The 26862-nt window shown below is 47.3% G+C and overlaps 2 protein-coding genes across 4 annotated transcripts in view; one reads left to right on the forward strand and one right to left on the reverse strand.

Annotated features, from left to right (window-relative positions):
* Positions 1-14088, forward strand: part of FAM83H (family with sequence similarity 83 member H) — a 23849-nt gene extending 9761 nt beyond the window's left edge. For 2 of the 3 annotated variants that reach the window (XM_031065205.1, XM_031065206.1), the window contains exons 2-5: positions 6527-6987; positions 8337-8501; positions 8820-8944; positions 11033-14088. In XM_031065205.1, coding sequence (XP_030921065.1) covers positions 6527-6987; positions 8337-8501; positions 8820-8944; positions 11033-13679 — 3398 coding nt within the window. In that variant the 3' untranslated portion in view covers positions 13680-14088. The remainder of the gene's footprint in view (positions 1-6526; positions 6988-8336; positions 8502-8819; positions 8945-11032) is intronic. The other variant, XM_005430894.3, reaches the window with a different exon arrangement.
* A 1203-nt stretch (positions 14089-15291) lies between these two features.
* MAPK15 (mitogen-activated protein kinase 15) lies at positions 15292-25475 on the reverse strand. The gene is made up of 12 exons (XM_014311239.2): positions 25382-25475; positions 25090-25119; positions 22929-23019; positions 22666-22796; positions 21806-21969; positions 20158-20297; positions 19694-19751; positions 18789-18926; positions 18463-18568; positions 17747-18038; positions 17359-17501; positions 15292-15954 (listed from the first exon to the last, which is right to left on the reverse strand). Exons 2-12 carry the CDS (start codon positions 25099-25101, stop codon positions 15748-15750), a joined length of 1482 nt encoding a protein of 493 aa, XP_014166714.2. The 5' UTR covers positions 25102-25119; positions 25382-25475; the 3' UTR covers positions 15292-15747.
* Positions 25476-26862: the final 1387 nt, after the last annotated feature.

A 26862-nucleotide genomic window follows, 5' to 3' on the forward strand; every position in this document is an offset into this window, starting at 1 on the left:
GCAGTGCAGTGTTTGACTCAGCAGCAGCCGCAGCAGCAGCAGCAGTGCAGTGCTTTGGCACAGCCCAGCAGACGGGCGGAGCAGATCTGGATCCTGCTTCTCCTCAGCCCATTCCATGGGCCTTCATCTCCCACTCTCTGGGTTTCCAACAAGCTGTTTCGTGCTCTCCTTTATCCGCTGCCCCCGAGCATGGGAGGAGTTGCTGCACACAGCCACAGAGGGCTGCCTTCTGTTCTCCTGCAGCTTCCTCCTGCCAAACCCAGCCACCAGCCCAGAGAGTGCCAGCAGTGCTCATGCCACCTTCCTTCTGTGCGCTTCTTGGGGCTCCCTGTGCAGGGCCAGGAGTTTGGCTTGGTGGCCCTTGTGTGTCCCCTCCAGCTCAGGAGATTCTGATTCTTCCACATCCTTCTGTGTACCTGTCCGTGTTCATGCTTGTCCCAGCCTTTGCATTAGGAGAAGGATTTCTTGGGGAGAAACTAAATTTTGCAGGTTTGGTTCTAAAGGTTCTGATCACGAGTGGTGCTACTTCTAAATTTGTGGACATAATTTCGTAGAATGATCACTTAGGATAGCAGAGAAGTGCATGAAATGCCAAATAATGGTAACAGACTTCTAGAATGTCTGAAGAAGTAAAACTGTGTAAGTGTGAGCTGGAATCCTGCTGCTCTGGAGCCAGCCTGGGACAGCTGGGGCTGTTCAGCCTGGAGAAAGCTCTGGGGACACCTCAGAGCCCCTTCCAGTGCCTAAAGGGGCTCCAGGAGAGCTGGAAGGGGACAGACTTTGGACACAGGCCTGGAGTGACAGGACAAGAGGGAATGGCTCCCCACTGCCAAAGGACAGAGTTTAGATGGGATATTGGGGAGGAATCATGGAATGTTTGGGGTTGGAATTACCTTAAATCTCATCCAGTCCCCCGCCTCTGGCATGGGCAGGGACACCTTCCACTAGCCCGGGCTGCTCCAAACCCCATCCAGCCTGGCTTTGGACACTGCCAGGGACGGGGCAGCCTATGCCAGGGTTCACCACCCTCAGGGAGGAGTGTGTCCCCAATATCTGACTCATCCTCCTGTCAAAGCTGCTTCCCATCCTCTGGTAAATTCTGGTATAGAGCACTAACAGTTCCAAGCAGGATCTTGGTAGGATGGATTGTGTGACAGGGTAAGGGGGAATTTCAGAGTTAAAACAGTTGAGGTCCGAGCATTGAGGCTTTAGCAGGCTGATTTGTTAATGTCTGGGAGAAAAATTAAGAGAGTATTTGGCCAAACGTGAGCATGTCTGTTAGAAGATGAATCCTATCCCATATTTCTTGGATATTATCTGTAAGGGGGTGCAGGTAGGCACATTGTACATATGCATTTGGTCACTGATCCTGGAGGAGTAATCCTGGTTCTGAAACCTTGGGGTTTTGGGACATTCCAGGTGCCTTTGGGCATCTGAAGCTCAGCAGGTGTGACACCTGCTGTGCAGAGACCCGCAGCCTCCCCAGCAGTGGCTGGAGGCCAGGCCAGGTAACTTCGGGCATCCCAGGTGCCATGGAGAGCCTGTGTGTGATCACCTCAATTGCTGCCCTGGCCATGGCTTGTTTGCACTTTATTTATAGTGACTTTCCCAAGGCCTAAGGGCTCAGTGATGGGGAGAGGTAGATTTTCCCCCTTGCTGCCTAATTTACCTTCTGGAATTTTTCTTTCCTTGAAGCCCCAGGGGCTTGGCTGCAGGATCAGCAGGGATGTTGCTCAGTGGTCTGAAGAATGTCTTGGGTCCTGTATCAGTGTTTTCTGCTCAAAACATTCAGCTTCAGATAATTGCTGGAATTTTTGCCCAGGTCATATTGTCAGGATGTAGCAGGATTCCTTTCCTTTCCTGTCTGATGCTGGGGCAGTTCTCTCCCACTCTTCATGGGAAGCTTTTCCTGGTAAAATTGTGGCTCTTGAAGGTGTGGAGGACATTGGTGATGTGCTTCAGCTTTCCTCTTCCCTTCTGGAGGTGCACTGCAGGGTTTTTGGACTAGGGGACCTCAGGACCTTAGTTTTCCAATATTGTCATGGGAACGGAAGGAGGGATGTTCAGGGTTCCCTCTGGCTGAACAGGTCTCACAGCTGCAGGTGCTGGCTTGGCATGAGCTCCTCTCCTCCTGGACCCACTGACAGTTCAGTGCCTGAGCTGTAACTGCACACAGAATATCTTGTTACCCATTATAAAGAAATATTTTGTTACCCATTATAAAGACCCCCAAGCAAATTGCCATGCCTTATTCTTTTTAGCATTCCATTTCTCCCTCAAATCCTCATTACTCATGTCAGAAGATTTTGTAAACTGGGGCCAGCAATTAAAATAAAATGAAATTCCTAATTAAATAAATAAACAAGCATGTAAGTAAGTAAGTAAGTAAGCCAGTACTTACAGGCTGAAAATCTACATTTGGGGTATTTTCAGTTTGTGGCTCAGTTTCTTTGACAGTTTTGATGGTTCAGAATTCCAGAAATACAACATTTGTCTTTTTTGGGGGTGAAAGAAGCTGCAGGAAATAGATTTGCAGGTAAAGTTCAAGCAAGGAGCCAACCCCTGCTTGGAGGCACAGAATCACAGAGTGAGCTGAGTTGGAAGGGGCCACACATCGAGCCCAGCTGCTGGCCCTGCACAGGACCACCCCCAGGAGTCCCACCCTGTGTCCCAGAGTGTTGTCCAAATGCTTGAACTCTGCCAGGGAACCTGTTCCAGTGCCCAACAATCCTCTGGGGGAAAAACCTTTTTTTTAATTTCCAACCTCACCCTCCCCTGATCCAGCTGCAGCTGCTCCCTCTGGTCCTGTCACTGGTCACCCCAGAGAGGACATCGGTGTCTGCTCCTCCTCTTCCTCTAATGAGGAGGTTGTGGAGTGCACTGAGGTCTCCCCTCAGTCTCCTGCAGGTTGTTTTAGGTGCCTCTGACCAAGGAGAATGCAGCCATCAGGGAAGAAGAGAGCTGATAACTCTAATAACTGGTGTGTGTCCAGGCTCCTGTCCCTCTGAGGGGAAACCTGACCTTGTGCTCCCCAAGCTCTGGTTAAAGGGAACCAAGGCTTAAAGCATGGAATGCCCTACAAAATACATGGAATACACAGTTCTGGAGTAAAAAAATAGCAGGGCAATGTGGCACAGTGAGTAATCCATCTCCTGTTTCCTGAGGCATGTGAAGAACTGCTCCTCCACCAAATCCAGCCTTGCACTGGGATAATGGACACACTTGGAATGGAGCAAGACTAGTTAAGAGAGAAGTGAAATGATAGGAGTTTAAAAGCCAGTTCTGTCTTAGAAACCTCCCTCTGGTACACAAATATCAGTCAGAAGTGGCATGTGATTGCTTACATCTGACTGGGAGAGGAATTGCTTTCCAAATAGTGGATGGTTTGATCCAGAACTGGAGAACTGGCCTGGCAGTCAGCAGCTTCATGACACCAAATCTGACCCAAGGCCTCAGAGCTCTGCCAGCTGCAAACACGTCATCCCAGGGGCTGGAACAGAGCAAAACAAAATTATAAAAATCCATGAACTAAGTGCAGAATCCGTCTGAAGTCAGCAAGATGGGCTGTTGCAGGAGAAATTTTATTTATTCCTTGACCTGAACTCGCATCCACCAAAGTGACAAAAGGTCATAAATATCCTTTGGGGTTCCAGGTGCTTTCTTCCCTTCTGCTTTACCTGACAGGGAAGGATTTTGGAAGACAAATGAAATATCCAGAATTTTGTGCGTTTGTGTGTATGTATATATGTGTGTGTATATAGCTATTTATTTATTTACTTATATGTATAAACCAGCGTTTTTCGTGCAAACTGAGAATTCATCAACATGGTGGTGTTCTTGTTGCAACCCAGGGAATTAAAGGATGCCAACAATTTATGGCATCATGGAAGCACGAGATGGTTTGTGTTGGAAGGGACTCCTCTTGTTCCATGCTCTGCAAGGACACCTTCCACCAGACCAGGTGGCCCCAAGCCATGGAACACACAAAGAGCTGGGGCAGACACCTGTGGGGACACAAACACAACTTCTGGTTTTTATTTCACAGTTATGAGCTATGTGTCTTTTCCAGGCCCCTTCCAAAAATCCCCTGCAGGCTTCCCGTGATCCTCCAAGCAGCCAGCCCACCCTCACTGCTGGGTTCAGTAATACCAGGACACCCCCAGCTCCGTGTCCATGTTCTCCGAGTGTCTCAGGGAAGCCCTTGAGGAGCAGTTTGCTTTCACATCAAATTTACCTCTTCACTGGTGCCATTTTCCCTGCTTATTCACAGATGTACTCAGTGCCCCTTGTGGGGCTCAGGTGACTGTAAACACTGGGAGCAGAGCCTGACCCCCACCTGCTGCACCCTGCTGCCAGGGAGCTGCAGAGCAATGAGAGCTCTCCCAGGTCAGCCCAGCTGAGCACAGGGGTTTCCTGGTGTCCTTCTGAACCTGCCAGGTTCATCCTCTGTCCTTTTGGTCCTTGTGCTGGCAGCAGAGCTGCCCTGGTCACAGTTTGTAGATGTCTCCTCTAGACTGAGGAATCAGAGTTCAGGCATAAGCCTCTGTTTTTTGGAGTTGAGGAATAAAACATCCATATCCCCAGCCCACTCCAGCTCTGAGTTCCTCCTGAACCTGTGTAGTGCTGCTGTTTTCTGTGGTCCTGCCCAGTAACAGTCAGTATTGCTTAATGCTTATTTAAAGCTCAGTCTTCTCCTTCTTCATTTAAAACTGCAGTGAAATAATTCTATTAATCAATATAAAATTGCTTTGCCACTTCACCAGCATGACCTTTCCTCTGCTGTTTTGATTGCCCAGCAGTACCAGAGGGTTCTTCTGATAGTCCTTCCTTTTGATGCTGCACTTGGTCCTTTGTCTCTCACACTCCCATCTCTGAGCAGTGTGAGCAGCTTGCTGTGGGACCTCTGTCCCCTTCCTGGGTAATGTATGAATGAGTTGGATATGTTGTTCTTCTGTCCAAGATTGGTGGCACATGGGAGCAAGTCCTTAAAATTACACTGTTGAAATAGTTAAAAGCAGGAACATTGGTGACTTGAGCATCCTAAAATCCCAGAATCCCAGGATGGTCTGAGTGGGAAGGGACCTTAAAGCCCATTTTGTTCCACACCCCTGTGATGGGCAGGGGCACCTTCCACCAGAGACACATACTGGAGTGCTCTGTACTTTCTCCTCTTACACAGAGAAAATAAGACAGAATTAGAGAGGGCAGATAAATGCAGACAATTCAGACTGTATAGGCAGCTGCATGTGAGAACTGTAGAGATGAGTATCTGTTGCAGTACCTCACATATGGAGCTGTTGGATTTTCTTATCCTTACATTAAGACTGTAATTTTTCCTGTTGTATCACATAGCTTTACCAGGAGCTCCAGTTTGGAGCAGGAGTAATTGGTGGGAGGTTGAGGCAGGAGTAACACAGCACTGCTGTGTGCTGGGCAGGTGGTCAGGTAAGAACTTGAAACTGGTTTATCCTTACAGCTCCTGATGAGTGATATTGTGAGTGTGAGGTTTGATCTTCTCCCAGTCCATGGCAATCCCTCCCATTTTGGGAGCAGATGTGTTGGATGGCAGTGACAGCAGTGACCCTCACCTCCTGTGCTCACTCAGTAACACCACTCAGCAGGAGTCACTCACTCTTTGGGGATCAGGAGGAAATCTCTGCTGGCACCTCAGTGGTGGGGTGCAGGAAAAGAACATTCCAGCCTTGACATTCCAGCCTCAGAGTATAAAGCCAAAGTGCTTTGAGCATTTTGTGGATCAGTCAGATTCTACTGTTGTGGCACAACAAACTTTCCTGTCAAAAATGGGTTAAAATCAGATTTGTCTATAGTCTCAAATAATTGTCCCCTATAGACAATTAGCAAATATTGCGTGTGAGCCCCTTTCAGCTCTGTTTTTTCTTAACATGAGGAGGCTGAAGAAGTGATCACATCCCTTGTTTTTTATTTCTTCATTCATTTCATGGAGACTTCTCTGCCTTCTGGCTGTGTTACCCCAGCAGGACACCCCTGCACCACCTGCTTTGTTCATTTGCTGAGGTGGTGATAACCCAACCTGTGAGGGTCCAGAGGGTGCCCTTGTGTTCAGGCAGGTGCTTTTGGTTTAGGGCCACATTACACATAGTAAATAACTTCTGTAGCATTTGGAAATTAATTTTAATGGGGTGTAGATAATAACCACTTAGAGCTTTTCTCTTGACTTTTAAACAAACGATAACTTGAAGCTTAGCAACCAGCAGCCTAAAAGAGAAAGTTGATCATTCTGTTGGATGCATTGGCCTTGCTTATCCCAGGGCTACCTGGCTGATTTGTTCCATATTTTGGCCCAAAACAGTTAACTGTGTGAAGGTAATTGTTAAGTGACTCACACCTCTGCCTAATTTTAGTCTCCCATGCCTTTAGATTGAACTTTCTCCAGCATTGCTCCATGTTGTTTTAATCTCTGCCTTTGCTCCCTGAGGGGGATGTGTTGGATGTGTTGCTGCCATGACACTGCTGCATCTCAGGGATGTTTTTTGTTTCCCTCCAGCTCTCCCTCCCCCGATGGCTCGTCGATCCCAAAGCTCCTCACAGGGGGACAACCCCCTGGACCCCAACTACCTTCCCCCCCACTACAAGGAGTACTACCGCCTGGCCCTGGATGTGCTCACGGAGGAGGGCAAGGAGAGCTACCAGCGCTTCCTGGCTGAGGAGGCAGCCCCAGATTTCCTCTGTGGCTCCGAGGTGGAGCACATCATCCAGAACCTCCAGAAGCCCCAGTACGCCAACCAGGAGGGCAGCACGGACACAGCGGGGGACAATGACATGGACGGGTCCTCCGGGACTTACTGGCCCATGAACTCAGACCTGGCCGTGCCTGAGCTCGACCTGGGCTGGCCGATGGTCTTTGGCTTCAGGGGAACAGAGGTGACAACGCTGGTGCAGCCACCCCCGCCAGACAACCCCAGCATCAAGGAGGAGGCTCGCAGGATGATCCGAGCAGCTCAGCAGGTGAGACAGGGATAGCCCAGCTAGGGCAGAGGTAAAACCACACCTGTGCCAGAGAAGTATCAGGATAGAGAATCATAGTGCAGTGGTTTGGGTCAGAGGGGCCTTAAAGCTCATCCTGTTCCACCTCCCTGCTGTGGGGATGTACACTTTCCACTAGCCCAGGTTGCTCCAAGCCCTGTCCAACCTGGTCTTGGACACTTTCAGGAATGGGGCAGCCAGGGCTGCTCAGGGCACACTGTACCAGGGCCTGATCCCCCTCACAGGGAACAATTTCTTCCCAATATCTCATCTAACTTTGCCCTCTGGCAGTGTAAAGACACTCCCCTTGTTTTGCCACTCCAGGCCCTTGTCCAAAGTTCCTCCTGAGCTCTCAGAGCCACTTTAGGCACTGGAAGGGGCTTTAAGGTTTTCCTGGAGCCTTCTCTTCTCCAGGCTGAGGAACATCAGGTCTTCTGCTAATTTCCCAAACTTTGCTTCCAGAACCTGACAGAGGAGCAGGATGATTCAAATCCAGCATTGACTATACCAAAGCTTCTCTCTGCTCTGCTGTCAGGGCACCGTGTCCTAGGCCTTGCTAAAACACACCAAGAGTTCACAGAATCCCAAAACATTAGAGATTGGAAGGGGCCTCTAGAGCAGGTCCTGTCCACCCCCCTGCTCAGAGGAGGTCAGTTAGAGAGGGTCACCAGGATGTGTCCTTGAGCGTCTCCAAAGGTGGAGACTACACCTTTCTGGACAGCGTGTTCCCATGCTGATGGTCTCCTTACAGTCCCAGAGGCTTTTCTGTAACTGAACTGTAATTTCCTGTGTTTCAGTTTGTCCTTGTCCTCTCCCCGGGCACCACTGAGAAGAGTTTCACTCCTTCCTTACGCCCTTTCCATCAAGTATTTGCACTCAGGAAGCTGGGAAGGACAGGAAAGTGAAGCTGTGAAGCTCTTCCCATAAAATCAGCACATGGATGCAGTTGAGAATGGCTGCCTGAATGCTGGCCAGGAAGTTACCTAAAAATGGCACGGCGGTGTTGAGTGGGGGGACCAGCTCCGTACACCATCCAGTGTGATTACATGGCCAAAAAATTAATAGAATTATTGGATTGATGAGTCGGGAAGCACACAGTGGGGTTTCCCCTCACCTGCATACACAGAACATGCACCTTCCTGGACAGAAATTCTCCTTCCAGTTGGGGCCCACAGTGCTTAAGGGGACCTTTAATTGGGATGTTTCCTGTTCGAAAAGGAAGCTGAGATGGGGACAGGGCAGCTCTGGGGTGTGAGAAGCTGGGATACACGGTGGGCCAGGGCATGAGGCAGCACAGGGGCTCATGAGTCCTTCCTGCATCCCTTCCCCAGGTGGTGGCCATTGTGATGGACGTTTTCACCGACGTGGACCTGCTGTTTGAGGTGCTGGATGCTGCTTCTCGCCGGGTGCCTGTCTACATCCTGCTGGATGAAATGAACTCCCAGCTCTTCCTCGACACAGCTGCCAAGTGCAGAGTCAACCTCAACTATGTGGAGGTGAGCAAAGACCTGCCCTACCTGATGGGTGTCCTGAGGGGGTGTGTCCTGCACACAGAGGGCCAGTATGGCAGGAAACACCTGAGAAGGGGGAGAACCTGGTGAAAGATGAGTGTGAAGAAAGTCAGGAGAGCTGGCACAACACGGGGTGAGGGCTGGAGAAGTGCTGAGAAAGGGGTTTGTACATGGGTGTGTGCAGGCAGAACCACTGGAGCTGGATAACCCCAGTGGGGCTGGATGGGGTTAAAATGAGGCAGGGAAGGAGGGCAGGGGAGGGAATGAGGATCCCATCTGAGTCTGTGCCTTTCTGGTTTGCAGTTCCTGAGGGTAAGGACAGTGTCTGGCCCAACCTACTACTGCCGCACGGGGATGTCCTTCAAGGGGCACCTGAAGGAGAAGTTCCTGCTGGTGGACTGCATGGTGGTGCTGAGTGGCAACTACAGGTGAGGCACCCTGTCCAGCTCAGAGAGAGACACTCAGGTGCTTTGTGCATGGGGCTGGCTGCAGAGGAGCTCAGCTCCCATCTGATTCCCAGGGAGAATTTGCCATAGCATAAGGAGTGTAAGATTTGCATCTTAGCCTGAACCAAATGAACTTTGACCTCCACTCACAGAATCATCAAATCACAGCATGGTTTGTGTGAGAAGGGACTTTAAAGCTCATCTTGTTCCACCCCCAGAGCCCCACATGGGCAGGGACACCTTCCACTATCCCAGGCTGCTCCCAGCCCCATCCAGCCTGGCCTTGGACACTTCCAGGGATGGGGCAGTCACAGCTGCTCTGGGCAACAGAGAGGTGGGTGATTTTAGTGGTGGGTGGTTTTAGTTAGGATTGAGATCAGCCATTAATACATTATCATCCTTTTGGGAATAACAATCTTACCAGCTAAGGCATTAATTTCTGGCAGAATAAATGTTTTTAGTGAGTTGCAGTAGAAGAATTTCTCCTTCACATATTAAAAGGGTGATGGGATAAACACCTGTCATGCTCTGAGAATGTAATCATAGGATCACAGAATGGTTTGGATAGATCCTAAAGCTCATATGGTTTCTCCCCGTGCTGTTGGCAGGGAAACTTCTAGGCCAGGTTGATCCAAGCCTACCATGAGTTGCTTCTCATGGTGGAAGTTAAGCAAATACAATTAAGGGTATTTAAAACCACAGTATATGAAGAAAAAATTGTAAGAATCTGATTAAAGTGCACATTCCATGACAGTAAGATTTCACTTTGTTTTTTCTCCCTGGTGTTTGAAAAGAATTACTCACATTTGATGCTGTACCAAACAACTAACTGTTCCAATTGGATCATTTTTTGTTTATGAGAGCATCAAGTAAATTGTTCAGGACTACTTCTGCCACACTCCTATGGCTTTGGGCTTTCCAATATTGTATCATTTCTGAAGTAGGAAGTTGTGGAAGCGTTCAAGATGAGGCTCACCAAGGCTTGGAGCAGCCTGAGCTAGTGGAAGGGGTGAAACAAGGTGTGGTGGTCCCTTCCAACCCAAACCTGTCTGGGATTCTGAGAGACAGGCTGGTGAATTGGTAAAGCAGCATTCTGGCACTTCCACAAGGATATCAGGGACACAAGTTTTGCTCACTGAGTAAGGACACTGAGTAGCAATTTTTTGGGAAAAATACTCAATTTTGCAGCGGATACACCAACTGAAGAAGGCCTTGAGCCCAGACAACCCAAACCAAGCTTCCTTCACGTTCAGAATTAAAAAATCTGTGGGAAAAAAAAAGTGACAGTAATTCTAAGGGTTTTGGTTAAGCCCAGCAGGCAGCCAAGCCTTACAAAGGTGTCCCTCATCATTCCCAGCAGGATGTGGTAGAGAGAACTGTAAAGGTGGGAGCACTGCTGGGTTGTGATACAGTTTTAACAGCTGCAGCAAACCTGCACACACAGGCAGGGCAAAGTAAGGGATCCCTTCCCTGCTTCCCATTGCTCAGCAAACAGGGAAAAAAAGCAGAGCTTGACTTGGGAAGATGAACACCATAACAATGAACATCTTCCTCCCTCATTTCCAGCCCAGCTCCTTCTGTTCAGTCCCCTCAAACTGTGTGGGTGGAAAGGCTGTGCCACCCCAGAAGTAAGATCTTGGGTTTGTCTTTTTGGAGGTTCTGCTGGCACATCTCCCAGCTTTGGGGTCCCTCTGACTGGTCTCACCTGCCAGGTGCTGAGGGGACACACTGACTGTTGTCCAGGTCATTACTGACAGTGCTAAAGACGGGAACATCTGCTTCACACAAGGATTATCATCAGCTCACTCTGGCTGACATGACTGACTGGCTTTTTAGAACAGAAATCATTTACTACCTTGTAAAATTCTCTGCAAAGATGTGATCCCAAATCAATCAAGCTGTTAGGTTTGGGAACAGTCATGTGTAACACACAGCTGCAAGGGAATTGTCTGCCGTTACTTTGCCCTACTTCTGCCCAACCAGAAAATTTAGAATTTGCTTCAGGTGAGCAAATGTTTTAATGAAAACAGGTACAGCTGAGTTACTCCATCACTTCTGTTCTCTCTTCAGTTTCATGTGGTCCTTTGAGAAGATTCACAGGAGCATTGCACACATCTTCCAGGGTGAGCTGGTGGCCAGCTTTGATGAAGAATTCCGCATTTTGTTTGCACAGTCGGAACCTCTGGTTCCTCCAGCCAACGTCCTGGCAAAGGCAGAGAACACGTTTGCCCTGGCTCCCTTTGGCAACAACATGCCTTTCTTCCCCAAGAAAGGCCCCCTGATGTTCCAGAGGGACGAGAGTCTCTTCCCCTCCTTCATGGACAGGGTGGATCCGGACAGGTATTTCCTGTCCAATTTCCGGCGGGACGACATGCTGCGGCACACCGTGGAGGGGTCGGCCATGCGGATGTACAAAAAGGTGGAAATGGAGAATTCCCAGATGGATCCCATGAGGGGCTTCCTCCGTTCCAAGCAGCTGGAGCTGGATGCTTTTAAGAGACACAGTTTTGCAGAAGGAACGTTTGAAAATTTTGCTTCTGCCAAGCAGTACACCCGGCAGATGTTCATGAACAACATGGATGAGTTCAAAATCCAATCCAGTCATTTCCAGAAGGACCAGTTCTACCAGTACCAGTTTGAACATCCCCATCTTCCTGGCAGACCTCAGGGATTCTTTGAGAGGATTCGAGGGGGGAGGCCAGGATTCAATGAACTGGAAGACTATGGAGAGGGACCCCGATACCCTGAACTGGAGCCCAGTTTCCCACAGGAGGGTTTCCCCCTGAGGCTGGACTACGTGCCCTCCAATTCTTCCAGGGAGGTGAGACACGGCTCCGACCAGCTGAACCCCGCGGGCAACGGCCCCATGGGAATGATGTTACGGAGGCAGAACATAGGACAGAAATTCATTTGCCAGACTTCTCCCACACAGAAGCAGAGCCTGGAGCAGCGCCTGTTCCTACAGGACAAGGATGAAGAGCAGGATGACGACAAGAGTACGCAGGAAAACAGAACGGGGTTACGGAACTGGAGGATTTCTTCGTACCTCAGCGCGTACCAGTCAGAACCAGATGAGGGGCTCCCAATGCCGATGGAGTCTGAGGCATACAATGATGCTCTGGGGGATCCCCTCACAAAGCACCCCAGTGACCTCGTCCCAGCCTTCAAACCCCCCACACCCTTCAGTAGCAAACTGGGAATTGACAGTGCCAAGGAATCTGCAGATTCTGATAGAGCAGGTGAAGAAACCTCGATCATGAAACCAGATGCCTTCAGGTCCAGGATAAATCCCTTGATCCAGAGGAGCTCCAGGCTCAGGTCCTCTCTGATTTTCAGTGCTGCCAAATTAGATCAGCCCAACACCACAATAGAAAAGGTGCAGATGATCCAAAAAGAGCAAATGTCCAGTGAGTTAACAAAGGACAATGAAACCATCAAGACGGCTGCCTCCTCCAAAGTGGCTGAGCTGCTGGAGAAGTACAAAGCTGTGGGCAAGGACATGGAACGGGGCGCAGTCACCCACACCAAAGCTGTTTCGGGTTACCTACAGGAGGAATCTCAGAATACGGAGAAGAAATGTACCAAATCTGTGCAGTATAAGATTCTTGAGAGCAGGGTGCTGGACTCCAAAGACTCCTGTAGTACTTACAAGATGCATGGAGATTTGGACAGAGCATTTGGAATGACCTCATCCACCCCCCAGCTTGGGGATGCATTGAGTAAAGATCCCCTGGGACATCTTGGCACTAAGGTGGACAAGCTGTCATCCCGGTTTTACCCCATCGAGAACAAACCTCCTCTTGCAGAGAAGGAGAGCCTGATATTTGTAGGAGACACTCAGAAACTGGCTCTCCCAGAGAAGAAGGACAGAGTGACCTTCAGAGAAGACTCTCCAAAATTAGTCAACACAGAAATGAAGAAACCACAGGTGAGGACAAGTACTACATCCTCAGTTCTAGAAAGCCTGTCCAGAAGTCAAGGGTCTGACAGCTCTCTCAACAAATCTGAAGAAGACTGTTCAAAACAAGAGCAAAATCCCATGGAGTTTTTAAGAAAAGGGTCACTACGGCTGAAGCAGCTTTTGAACCCAAAGGGTGAAAAGAAATTGGAGGAGGAACCTGCTTCTGAGAGTGGGAAATGTGACAAGCAGGCAGTGGTGCTCAAACGATCATCCATAGGGGACTGCCAGGAAGCAATGGAGGAAGAAAAACCCCCCAAATTTGCAGCACCACTGCCCCCCAAGAGCAGCCAGACAACACAAGGGAGGTTCCCGTCCTCCACAGCCAACATCCTGTACAGCAGCAACCTGCGTGACGACACCAAGGTGATCCTGGAGCAGATCTCTGCCAACAGCCAGAAGAACAGAGCCGAGCTGGCCAAGCAACTGCCATCCACCAGCAACCCTGACCTCTCCAGGTCCACCACAAGCTTGGAAAGAAAAGGGGAAAAGGAGAAAAGCTGCAACATCCACAGGTCGGAGAGCTTTGGGAGCCAGAAACGGAACCTGCAGCGGCAGCCATCGGAGGACAGAGACACCCTTCTGAAGAAGATGGAGAACATGCGGAAGGAAAAGCGAGTCTACAGCAGGTTTGAGGTGTTCTGCAAGAAGGACGAGCACACGAGTCCCAGTGAAGAGGAATATGACACAGATGCCAAAGACAAGAAAATGGGAAAATTCATGCCCAAAATCCTGGGGACCTTCAAGACCAAAAAATGATCCTAGAAATCCTATTTAATTCCATTTAATCACTGACTGTCACAGGGAAACGAGGAAGAAACTTGTCTATGATGGCTACAAACCCCAATGGCAATGCTCTTCTTGATTAGTGAGCAGAAATGTATCCAGCATGAGCCTCCCACGGCACAGTTTGCTCAATAAAGTCAGGTGGTATCAAACCTTATCACAGTATGTTCCAAATAAAACAATTAAAATGTCAACGTGCTTTAAAAACAAGTCTCTGTTACTGTACAAAACTAAGTGATAGTCTCTGTTAAACTCAAGGAGTATTTTCAGCAGAAAAAAAATTCACATTTCAGAAAAAAAAGAAAACCAGAAAATTCAGTACTTGAGTTTGGGCCAGAAAAAATAAATACATACAAATGCACACACAGGTATTAACTGGAAAAAAGTATTTAAAGCTCTGTTTTCTCAGGCGCAGTTACACTTTTTCTGTATCTCACAATGGATCAGACACAGGAGGCACCTTTTTGAAGGTTTACATACAAAAAATAGTTGTAATCAAAATTTTTGCCTAATCTGTGGTTCTGATCTTCTCCAGCTTTTGTGTTTACTGAGCCTGTGGGGCCTGGTTTGTTCCCTTGTGTAAAGGGAATTACCTGCTTTAGGGGCTGAGCTCAAAGACTTGCTAAGGTGCTACTGATGGAGAAGGGCTTGGCTTTAGGAGGCCTTTTCAGGTGAGTCTGAGTTTAAATAAGCATCCAAAGTCCTGCCTTGGCCAAGCAGTGTGGAGTTCATGAGGTGACAGGTCTGGAGCAGCTGAGAGAGCTGGGGGGAATAACAATCATTCATCACAGGTAGAGTAAATCCTCAGGGACAGAGACAAGAGCATCAAGTTAATGAGGAAAATGTATCCAAAATCATCACCGAAGCAGGAATATAAAGTTTTCTGTAGTCCCACTGTTCTGGCAACACCTTTATGATGTCTCAGCAATAGTATCTCATGAAACTTTGCTTTCTGAAAGCAAAACCAATAAAAATGACCAATTATTAATTGAAGAAGACAGCCCTACCAATAGGCAGTTTCCCTCTCAACACAGCAAATGCTGCTTGAAAGACAAAGATTTTCTGCAGTGCAATATAAAGGATTTATTATTAAAATATTACATACTAGAGAAGCTGCTAAATATTATAGAAGAACCCACCTGTATTTCAAATGTTTTTCTACTTGATTTTAACAAAACCAGACCATAATGAATTCTGTTCATCTAGCCTAGAACAGTCATAGAAATGAGTGAAGGGCTGTAAGATTATCTGTGAAGAGTTAGGTCTTCAGAGAACAGTTACATGTTCTGCTCAAAAAAATATCCACCATTTAGGCAGACTGCTGAAGAATCCTGGAATGGGTTGGAAAGGACCTTTTAAAGGTCAACCTGTCCCAACCCCTGCCTGCCATGCAGGGACACCTTCTACTGTCCCAGCCGGCTCCAAGCCCTGTCCCAACCGGGCCTTGGACAGTTCCAGGGATCCAGGGGCAGCCACAGCTGCTCTGGGCTCTCTGTGCCAGGGCCTGCCCACCCTGCCAGGGAAGGATTTCTTCCCAACCCCCCATCCATCCCTGCCCTCTGGCAGTGGGGAGCCATTCCCCTTGTCCTATCACTCCAGGCCCATGTCCAAAGTCTCTCTCCAGCTCTCCTGGAGCCCCTTTAGGCACTGGAAGGGGCTCTGAGGTGTTCCTGGAGCCTTCTTTCCTCCAGGCTGGACACTTCCAGTTCTCCCAGCCTATCTCCAGAACAGACGGACTCAAGCCTTCAGAGGATTTTCTTGGCCTTGCACTAGGCCTTGCTGAACTTCAGGAGGTTCCCCTGGACCCTGAATATGTCTAAAAACCACTCAAGTATCAGAATAATGCAGTTTTCTGTGGTTTTTGCAGTAATTCAAACAAGGAGTGTGAATCCCTTTCCCATGAGCTTGTCCAGAGGAGAGGAGGACATTGTCCTAAGCAGTGAATAAAGCATTTCCTCCTGGTGTGCTCTCCCCTGCTGCTCTTGCCCTGTCAGGGGCTGAGGGATGAGCTGTCCTTCACCTGTCTGGAACATCTCCACAGTCACTGCTCAGGGTTTTTGGAGGCCTTTGCTATTGGAAGACTCTGCAGTGCAGATTTACTGATGGTTCCATAGGCCTGGGAGTAGCTGCCCATGGATGCCCTTGGATCACCTGCAGCTCCCACATTTGCAGTGATCTGGAATATCTTTTTACTGGGCTTCAGAAGGGGACGAACATCTTTGCTGGGACACTGAGAATTTCTAGGATTCTGTGTGAGAAAGAAAAGCCAAGAAAGATTAATAAGCTGGAATCAGCTTTTTGGAGTGCAAATAGGATACAGGTTTGGCTTTGGTCAGTACTATCCTCTCAGGAAACAAACACAAACTCAGGGCATGTGTAGGCTGATCTTCTCCCTCTTCTGCTCTTCTTGTCACAGAAAATTGGTCAGAATTCCCTAAAGATCCTTCCAAATGCATTGGTCATGTCTACACCTGCATGTGCAGCAAACTCCACAATCTCATCCTGAGGAATTAATGGCTCCTCTTTCTCTGAAAACATTTTGGAAGGGATTCCAAATCAGAGGGACTGAAAGGTGGGCTACAAGTGTGCTACTGGAAATGCTTGAAGGTTTCTGACAACCTGGACTAGTGGAAGCTGTTCCTGACCATGGCAGAGGGGTGGAACCCCCCTTTCAGGTCCCTTCCAACCCAGGCAGTCTGTGATTCAGTGAAATCTGTGCTGCCTCCTTCCATACTCTTCCTTTGTCACAAGCTTCCTCCATCACCTCTGCAGGTGCCAGCAGGCAGCCAGCTCAGGAAGGAAAAAAGCAGGAGCAAGAAAAGAACCCAGTGAGGGGAAGGACTTTTCCAAGGAAGCATGGCCAAAATGAGGGAAGAGGGAGGAGCAGAGAGGACAGGACTGACACCCTCACAGCTCAGCAACAGCAACTCATTAGATCCACAGAATCATGAAATCAGAGAATCACTAAAAGCCCTCTGGGCCCACTGAGTCCAGCTGCTCCCCCAGCACTGCCAAGGCCACCGCTGACCCCTGTCCCCCAGTGCCATTAAATCTGTTAAACCCCCCCAAGGATGGGGACTCCACCACTGCCCTAAGGCAGTCGGTGCCAGGGCTGCACAGCCCTTTGCAGGTGGGTTTTTTTCCAACTAAACCTCTCCTGGAACCACTTGAGGCCATTTCCTCTCATCCTGTCACTGTTTCCTGAGCAGACCCTGACCCCACCTGGCTGCACCCTCCTGTCAGGGAGCTGCAGAGAGTGAGAAGGTCCTCCCTGTGCCTCCTTCTCTCCACAACTCCTGCTGCAGCTCCAGCAGCTCTGTTCCCCCAGCTCTGTTCCCTTCTCTGAGCACACTCCAGCCCCTCAGTGGGGCCCCTCCCTTCTTGTTGTGAAGAGCCCAAAGCTGCCCCTGGGACTGGAGGCCCCTCAGCAGTGCCCAGCACAGGGGATGGTCACTGCCCTGGGTGTCTGGCCACACCGTGGCTGCCACAAGCCAAGTGCCACTGGCTTCATGCCCACCTTGGCACACCTGGACTCATGTTCAGCTGCTGTCATCAGCAGCAGCAGGTGACCCTTTCCAGCTTTCTGGAGCACTACAGGGAGTTGCTGTGACCCAGGCTACGACAGGTAAGGGCTAGAAGTTAAGCTACTCACATTGTAAAGGTTCTGCACACTTGTAGGAGAGAGCCGAGTGTTTGGCCATGTGATTTGTCTCCCTAGTTTCTCATTGTTGGAGATTCTGGACTGTTGAGGTGATGCAGAACAGTTCCCGATCCCAGCACCAGGATTTGCATTTCCTGCAGAAGAAAAACATGAGAGAAAGTAGGAAAATCAGAAGAACACAGAACACATTGACTGAGGCAGGGACAGTCCCATACTCAACACTCATTCACCAGTGTTTTGTTCTCATGTCATTTCCCTCCCACACTTCCAGCCCCTCATTTTACCATGCAAATTCCTTCATTTATTTTACATCACTCTCTCTTCCCCAGACCAACAGCCCAAGGTGGGTCACACCCCGGTGTAGGAGGGTGGTACCCACTCTGCACAGTGGTGTGTGTGATGGGGTTGTACGTCATCACACTCATCTGTGATCTCTTCCCCAAATCCTTGCTCTGGCTGGCCCCTGCTGGCTGGGCCCCAGCTGTGGCTCCAGGGTGCACATGTGGAGGATTTAGCAGAGGGGGTGCTGGCTCTTGCTGGCCTTTCCTGGTGGGAGCAGCCTCTGAGCTGGCACCTGGCAGAGCTGTGCTGCACTCAGACTGGCTCAGCTGAATGTTTTCTCTCTGCCCTTGCTCCTTTGGAAGGCTCTTTGACTTCTTTTCAAGGATCATCTGCAGAACAGAAAAGCTAGTTAGACTTAACACAGCAATACAGAAAAATAAAACATCAAAACAAAGAAGAATACTTATAAATATCTGCAATTTATTTTACAGGGTAAGTAACAATTTATTTTACAGGGTAAGTAAATAACACTAGATGATTTTTAAAGTACCTTTCAGCCTAAACCATTCTATGAATCTTTCTCAGACATCATGCTTCAGAGATTTTTATTTTCCCTGTGGGAATTTTACATGTAAAGGTGTCTCAAAGAGTAGGACAGTATGGAACTGATCAAACACCCAGGTGTAACTGTGCCAGCCGGTACAGAAATCTCAGGGGAACACAGAGACAAGACAATGACAGAATTTGTTAAGTGTGTGCAAGAATGGCAGGTAACCTGGAGGATTAGGATTTGGGAAAATAGCATGAAAGTACCTCATATAATTTATTTCTATATTCTGCCACAGACAGCTGGACATCATCACCCAAAGGAAGGATCACATCAAAATCCAAAGAGGGCTCCCTGGAAGGACAGTGGAATCTGAGAGAATGAGAACACGTCATGTAATTCACTGACTGGAAACAGATTATTAAAATTTAAACAGGATTGTTAAACAATCTCATGTAAATAGGGTTGGAGAAAATAAAGAATTAGCTTTGCCATTTTTTCTGTGATGCACTTAAAGAAAATTTGTGCCAAGAGCAGGTTTGTAATGTCTCAGAAGACATCAGGGCAAGCTGCACACTGGTGTCACTCTCACCTGCTCACGTAAGGATGCTGCAGAGCCTCCTCTGCTGTGAGCCGTTTGTCAGGGTTAAAGACCAGAAGTTTCCTCAGCAGATCCAAGGCAGGCAGTGGAGTGGAAGATGGGAAAATCTCCTCAAATGCTACTCGCTGCCTACAAGTCAGAAGAAAATGATGCAAGCTCTCAGTGTCTAATTTCCAGTGAAGGCAGGAATGGCAGCTCCAGGATCACACCAAGGTGACACCAGGCACAATTCACTCACCAAGTGTGCCATAATCACTGAATCTTAGAATGGTTTGGCCAGGAAGGAACCTTAAAGCTCATCACTTCCCAGCCCCATGATCCCGCAAATCTAGACCTGAGATTATAGAAACATACTTCTCTGTGATTTACAGACAAGATAAAATTTAAAAATCTGGTTTTGGATTTTGAAATCCTAAATACAATTGTGAACATAATGAAGAAGAAAGTATCTTGAAAAAAATCAGTTTTAAGCACCAAATCTTACTCATATTTTAAATAATTTTTATTTAAGGAGACAACTTAGAGCCCCTTCAGGGCTGTAACAGGCTCAAAGGCAGCTGGAGAGGGACTTTCAACAAGGGCTGGAGTGACAGCACAAGTGGGAAGGGCTTCCCACTGCCAGAGGGCAGGGTTAGATGGGGTACTGGGAAGGAACTATTGCTTGTGAGGGTACTGAGGGACTGGAATGGCTTCCTGGAGAAGCTGTGGCTGCCCCATCCCTGGAACCCAGGTTGGATGGGGCTTGGAGCAGCCTGGTCTAGTGAAAGGTGTCCCTGTCCGTGTCAGGGTGAATGAGGTGAGCTTTGAGGTCCCTTCCCACCCAAACTGTTCTGTGGTTCCGTGACTCCAGGGTCCTACATTAGATGATCTGAGACACGCAAACACCTCAGGCTTACCTGGAACTCATGTGCTTAATAACCGAGGCCTTGTACTCTGACTGCAGAGCCAAAATATCTGCAAGAATTAAAAATACTGTTACTGCCAAGATGAGGATTAGCAGAGCTGCACAGTTTATGAAGGAAAGCCAATATTTGATATTAACATAGGAAATTATCCACACAGAACTCGGTCGGAGACCTATGGAAGGGGGATGGAATACTTATGAATTTTCTAAGCTGATTTTTGAATTCCTATTTATTAATCATACACTTCATAAACTTGCATTCTCACAGCAACAGATGCAGAGCACCACGACATCTGAATTTCTGATTTTTCTCTAACACTGACATTCAAGATGAGGATTTTAATTCCTTTGGAAAGGTGCCAGAATGAATGAGATTCCTCCTTCCCTGACCCAGCCAGGCTGCTTTCTGCCACTGAACCCCTTCTCTAGATCCCTTTCCCCACAGCAGGGTCCTACCTTCTGGGGACGGAGCAGGGATGACCCTCAGGATCTGCTCTATTTGGTTCATTGTTGATGTTCCAGGAAAAAGAGGCTTTCCAAGCAGCATCTCTCCAAGAATACAGCCAATGCTCCACATGTCCACACCCTTAGTGTAACTACAAATAGGAACAGAACAGAGGTAGGATTAAATCAAGCAAATATTTTCCTGTACCTGGTATTCACATCACCTGCATTGATTTATTCGCTAGAAAGTGTGCTTGGTGACTTCTCAAATACAAATGCTCACAGGTTTGAACTATAAATTGAATAACATTTGGGACTTATGAGACTGGCAAGCATGAAACAGAAAGGAGATTTATCCTACTCAAAGTCTAGTCTAAGAAACCATAAAAGGGAAACGCTAGAACAAGGTAATATATTAAAGGCAATGCCAGAACAAGGTATTATATCCTTTTCATACGACCAAGAATGAAGATATACATTGTTCTTTGGTCATAATGCATGTTCAAAGTAATTACAATTAATAATCACATTTTTAAGCAAAGTAAATGCCAAACAGTGGGTATAGGACAGTTTGCAAAACACCCACATTCAAAATTTGGCATAATACCCTGCATATATTTATTGACTTTTCTGTTTTTTCATATTTAATTTTTGAAGAAAGGACTAAGCCCGACAAACAGGCAGCTGGTTTAAAATTTGATTAGGGAATATTTCGTGAAGGTCTATCAAAAAACACTGCTTCAATTTGGAAAAGAGGATCCACGTTCTCAAGCAGATGTTGGAAAGTTGTGGGTTTAAGGGAGAAGACTTAAGTCTGGTGGGAGAAAGGGTGACAAGAGCTGCTTGTGTACGTCCATTGACACTCTAAGAACACAGTGTGAAAAGTGCATATTCTATGGCTCTATGCAGATATTTACCATATGTATTTCGATGTATTGATTAGTAGTGCTGTATTAACATTTTAATAATAAATGTAGTCTTGTAATTAAAAGGTAACTTTTGTAATTAAAATAAGAACTATGCTAGTGGGATTTTTTTAAGAAAGCAATGAGGCACTCGCATCAGATAGCAGCCACAGGACACCTAAATCTTTCAGAGAAAAAGAATTTATCGCTCCCTTATCAGAAGAAACGAACTTCCTCCCGCCTCAAAGGCGCTGTCAGGATTAGAAGGAAGAAGTTGAGGATGACCAGACAGAATCCTGTATTTGAATGGAATTTATGCATCATGTATGAAGTGTATGAATGTGCAACAGGTGTTGCTTTTAAGGGTTAATCCTCTGTTAACGGGGGTCCTTTTTCGGGCTTGTGATGCCCAGAAAAGGTACCCGGACGTCGGTAACTCTTTGTCTTTATTGTCTCATATTGTCGTAATTCAATTTGTCCAAATTATTATTACTCTAATTGTATTACTATTTTTATAACCATTTTATTACTATTAAACTTTTAAAATTTTAAAAACAAGTGATTGGTGTTCTTCACAACAGGAAGGACATGTACATGTTAAGAGGTTTTTGTATTGCAGAAGTTGAATTGTACGCTGAGAAAACAGACTGCTGACGTGACACTGCATCTGATGACACTGACAATGGAAACACTGAAGACTTTTAGACAGAGAAACGTGCGAGTGGAGCAGTGTCAGGCTGCCCTGGGTGACTCACCGGCGGGAGGCCAGCAGGATCTCGGGCGCTCGGTACCAGCGCGTGGCCACGTACTCGGTGAGCGCGGGGCCGGGCCGGGGCTCCCCCCGCTGGCACAGCGAGCGTGCCAGCCCGAAGTCACAGAGCTTCACCCTGCACTGGGCATCTAGCAGCACGTTGGAGGGCTGCAGGGGACACAGCACAACCCATCAGCCTGGTACTCTCTGAATAGCAATTATCAAGGTTCTTTTACTAGTCTCATACTTGTACATTTCTTCATACTTTTCCTACGGACACAGGCTGGGACAGCTGGGACTGTGGGGAGAAAAGGCTCCAGGGGAGATCTCATAGCCCCTTCAAGCGCCTAAAGGGGTGCCCAAAGTGCTTGAGAGGGACTTTGAAAACAGTCTGGTGGCACAGAGGGGAATGGCTCCCCACTGGCAGAGGGCAGGGTTAGATGGAATATTGGGAACTGGCACAGGGCAGGGTTACATGGAATACTGGGAACTGGCAGAGGGCAGGGTTAGATGGAATATTGGAAACTGGCAGAGGGCAGGGTTACATGGGATACTGGGAACTGGCAGAGGGCAGGGTTAGATGGAATATTGGAAACTGGCAGAGGGCAGGGTTACATGGGATATTGGGAAGGAATTCTGCCCTGTGAGAGCAGTGAGGCCCTGGCAAAGGCTGTCCAGGGAAGCTGTGGCTGCCCCATCCCTGTCTGAAGCTGAACAGGGCTTGGAGCAACCTGGGGTGGCCCTGTCAATGGCAGGGGGTGGGAACAGATGGGCTTTGAAGGTCCATCCCAAATCAATCTGTGATTTGATTTAGTGTTCAACAGAAAACTGGAGTGAAGAATACAGACCATGAATGAAATGTACCTTCTGATCCCTGTGAATAACATTCCCTGAGTGGATGAATTTAGTTGCCTTCAGGAGTTGGTAGAGAATGTAACACTTGTGGATGTCTTTCAGCAAATTCCCCTTCTTAATCACAGCATGTAAATCAGTCTCTGTAATACACCAGTAATATATTGACATCAGTAAATATCAATAGTACCATGAGCATTCACTATCAAAGTGATAACAAAGATAACTCCTAAGAGAGGCTGGGTTTGTCTGGCTGCTGCAGTGCTGAGTCTCACCCATGGACTCGAAGATGAGGTAGATGTCCTTGTCATTCTCTGCTGGGATAACATCGAGCAGCTTGATGATATTTGGATGTTCTCCAAATTCCTGCACAGGGAAGAGACCCAGCTGTCAAAATCATATGTTTTCATCATTGTGAATTAGAATTATTGTGGCATGAAAATCGATCATAGCTGTCATCAACATTGATAGTTAAAACCCCAAACAATCAGAACATGTCAATCTGAGGGCTGGCTCAGACACTCACAGGCTGCACTGAGGAACTGACTGCATGGAGATCAGACAGAGATACCTGAACACAGGTACCACAAGTACCACACTGCAGGTGGAGGCCACCCTCACATTTCTGCAGACTGACATTGACATTTCCCATGACTGACATCATGGGATCATTAAGTTCATCCCCAGTTTTAACAGCTTTTATTTCCCACTTCTGTGCAGCCAGGGACACTGTAAACACTTCATAATACTGTGACATTTTATAATGTGTAACATCCAGGAAAGCTCCCAAAACAACACATTCACCTGCAGCAACCTGTGAAAACACACTCACAAGGCAGTGAGACACAGCCAGCCCATCACACACTTTGTTTTCATTCTGAGCATAGCCACGATACCCATCCAAATGATCTAAAGAAGGTTTTTACCCAAAAGGGGATGTTGTTCTAGAGATGCGGTTAAATCTGGACAGTGTTACTTGAGTGCTATTTAAGAAGGAAAATTCCACTGTCTCACACTGCCTTGCCCTGGAACTGATAACAGAAAGTCATGACAAAACTTCAATCTGTACTAAAAAACCACGTTACCTTGAAACAAAATCTTGTCAGGGCCAGTTCTATTAATCTTTGCCTAAAGAATAATCATGCTACTAACACACCTACCAAAATGACATTCTAAAGTTGGCCTAAAATACACCCGTAAACTACAACAGAACAGCAAAGACAAAAACTGCAAGCAATGACCAGAGCATCAGAGAATCATTCACACCACAGGCTCTACAGCAGCTTCTCAATTAGAATAATTGAGATACACAACATAAAACAATAACCTAGTCCATCAAATGACCTCGTGATCAACATCAAGATTGAACAAAACAATTATTATGCACAGACAAACAAATTAAGACAAACATGCAATTATGAATAATGGAGTATTTTTCACGTCTTTTCCTTTCTGAGCCCTCAGTCTGGAACCTCAAGAAAGAGGTTTAAAATAAGAGGGGAAACTAAAATTCTTAAAGTTTATTGAGCACCAGAAGTTATGGAAGTATGGGCTGAGCAGTACATTAACTTCCCTCTCCCTGCCCTCCTCTGCCAAGTGACTCCTCCGTTCCTTCAGAAGAAATATCCTTTTTTCCCCTGCTCCTACTCCATCCATCCATTCCAGGAGTGCTGCACCTTCAGGGATGATCAAACTTCTAAGGTAGTTTATTTCTAAGGAACTGTTGATATTTTTAGCTTTAAAGTTTTCAGCTTCTATTTCAGGCTTCAAGAATGACTAAAAAGTAAAAAAAAAACCTCTTTCCTACTTAAACTTGGCAGTCTTAGGAAATAGCTCTTCTATGAGCCCTGCCTCACTTGTGTCCTTAGAAAATCACAATTTATAACAACATTATTCCAAAATATTGATGTTTCTACATGGTAAATCTAAGGAGGAGTGGACAGATAACTGGAATGCCACTGATAAGATCAATTATATCAAAACAAGAGTAGTCTTAAGTTATTCCCTGCAGATCTTCCCTTTCTCTTTTGGTTAGATTATTTTAAGTGATTAAATTCCTTATAGCATGATGGAGGAAAACAATTTTGGAGTGTGAATCCCTCTCCCACCCCAGCCATCCTCCAATCATGGCAGTTAAAATGTAAGAGAAAATAGTTTCTATCCACAAAGCAGCAATAAGTGACAGAAGGTGCTGATGTGCTGTGCAACAGATACATTGCTAAAAATGGGGAGAGAGTAAAAACAAGCCCAACTGGAGAGTGTTTTATTCAGGTGGGTTCACCCTGAAAGGCTCTTTGCCAAGATGGTGCAGAAAAGAAATTAAAGACTTATCAACACTGATCAATGACTGCTGCATTTTGGAAAACAGTGGGAAGAAAATACTTAGACATCAGAGATAATAAAAAAATCAGAGAGGAAGGGGAACACGGACATTACCTGCAGGAACATAATCTCTCGAAATGTTCTCTAGAAATAAAGAAAAAACAGTTTATCATCTCCTCAAGAGAACAGCAGAACAGAGATGCAGTTCAATGACAGGGTTAAATCCACTCCTCTTTTATACATGCCATGATACACAAAGCTTGATATTTATTGCTTGTTTTTATCCCAATGCAGCTGCCGACTGTATTGTTATGTGCAGAATTATCATCTTTCAGAGACAAAAGTCCTGAAAACACCTATGGAATCCCACCATGTCTCAGAACACATCAGGACAGTAATTTCTCACCTGAGCATCTGTTCTGTTCCTGAAAGCATCAAAAATCTTTTTAACAGCAACTGTTTCTCCTGTCTGGCGGTCGGTGGCTCTCCAGACGATGCCGTAGGCCTGCGGAGAAGCAGGACAGGTGAGCAGAGTGCTGGCACCTTGTGAGAGTCTGTCCGAATTTTCCCTCATCTGCCTCACGATCATCATTTGAGGACCACTGAAGAGAAGACCCCCGTCTTCTCTGTAGGAAAAAGTCACATGCCACAAAGCCCTGAGATCTGAGAGCATTGCTAAGCTTTGTTTTCACAGGTGTGTTTGCTGTATGCTACACTGAGCCCAATGAGAAGAAGAAAGGGGCACCATACCCTTTTTGCAACAATAGCCTTGGAAGCTGTCCCACCTCTTGGCCTGGCTGGACTTCTGAGTTTCAGGGGGTCTCCCACAGAAGACCCTCACCTGTTTTACAATCACTGTGACACACAGACTGAGATGTAAGAAGCCTCTCCATCAAGGACTGAGACATGAAACCCCTATGTGAGAAGGCCCCCTCTCATACTTTCCAAGAACTAGGACTGAAACCCCCAGCCCGGGCGAGGTGTGTGGGGGAGGCAAGCTGCCCAAAGCAAGATGGATGTTGGAGGTGTGAGCATTAGACCACAAAAACAATGGCTCACGCCCACTGCTGAGAACAGGGACTGTGTGTACCCCTATCCAAATATCATTATTTCCCCCAGATACTATAAACTACCTTTGATTCAGTTGCAAAATCCATTCCCCTTCCCCCATGGAAAAAGAGTATAATTGGGGCCCAGATGAACTGTGCCTCTGAGATCTCCCCGACGTAACAGGTGGATCCTCGACTGGACCAAAGGACTTCGTCTCTACGTTTGGTAGCTATATCCCCCTCTTTCTCTCTCTCTTTTCTCTCTCCTTCTCTATCTTTTCCTCTCCCTTAATCCCTCTATCGCATTTTGCTGTGGTCATTCAATAAAGGTGCATTTGTTTTGATTATTACTGCAAATCCCCTGCACCGTGTTGGTTCTTTCTGCACCCTGAGATCAATCCACAAACCATCACGAACCCCGTTCGTAAGGATGGATCGTGACATGCAGCCCGGGCTGCCGTGGAACCAGAATGGGTTCAGGGATGCACTGGGGCAGGGCTGATGGGAGCCACGTGGAGGACAGAGAGATCAGGCCAAGGAGACAGACTCAGGAGACACACTGAGAGGGTTGGGGTTGTGCAGCCTGGAGAAGAGAAGGCTGCAGGGAGACTTTAGAGCTCCTTCCAGCAACTGAAAGGGCTCCAAGAGAGCTCAGGAGGGACTTTGGACAAGGGCCTGGAGGGACAACACAACTTGGAAGGGCTTCCCACTGCCAGAGGGCAGGGTTTAGATGGGATTTGGGAATAAATCCTTCCCTGTGAGGGTGGGCAGGCCCTGGCACCAGCTGCCCCAAGAAGCTGGGCATGGGATGGGATAATGGGATGGGATGGGATGGGAT

The sequence above is a fragment of the Geospiza fortis genome, unplaced genomic scaffold, assembly GCF_000277835.1.
Source record: "Geospiza fortis unplaced genomic scaffold, GeoFor_1.0 scaffold466, whole genome shotgun sequence".
NCBI classification, from domain to species: domain Eukaryota; kingdom Metazoa; phylum Chordata; class Aves; order Passeriformes; family Thraupidae; genus Geospiza; species Geospiza fortis.

Coding starts and splice junctions, on each gene's coding strand:
- MAPK15 (XM_014311239.2), bottom strand. Junction 18,927..19,693: donor ATTAAGCACATGAGTTCCAG/GTAAGCCTGAGG, acceptor TCTGACTTGTAG/GCAGCGAGTAGCATTTGAGG. Junction 15,955..17,358: donor GTGTGCAGAACCTTTACAAT/GTGAGTAGCTTA, acceptor TTTCTCACACAG/AATCCTAGAAATTCTCAGTG.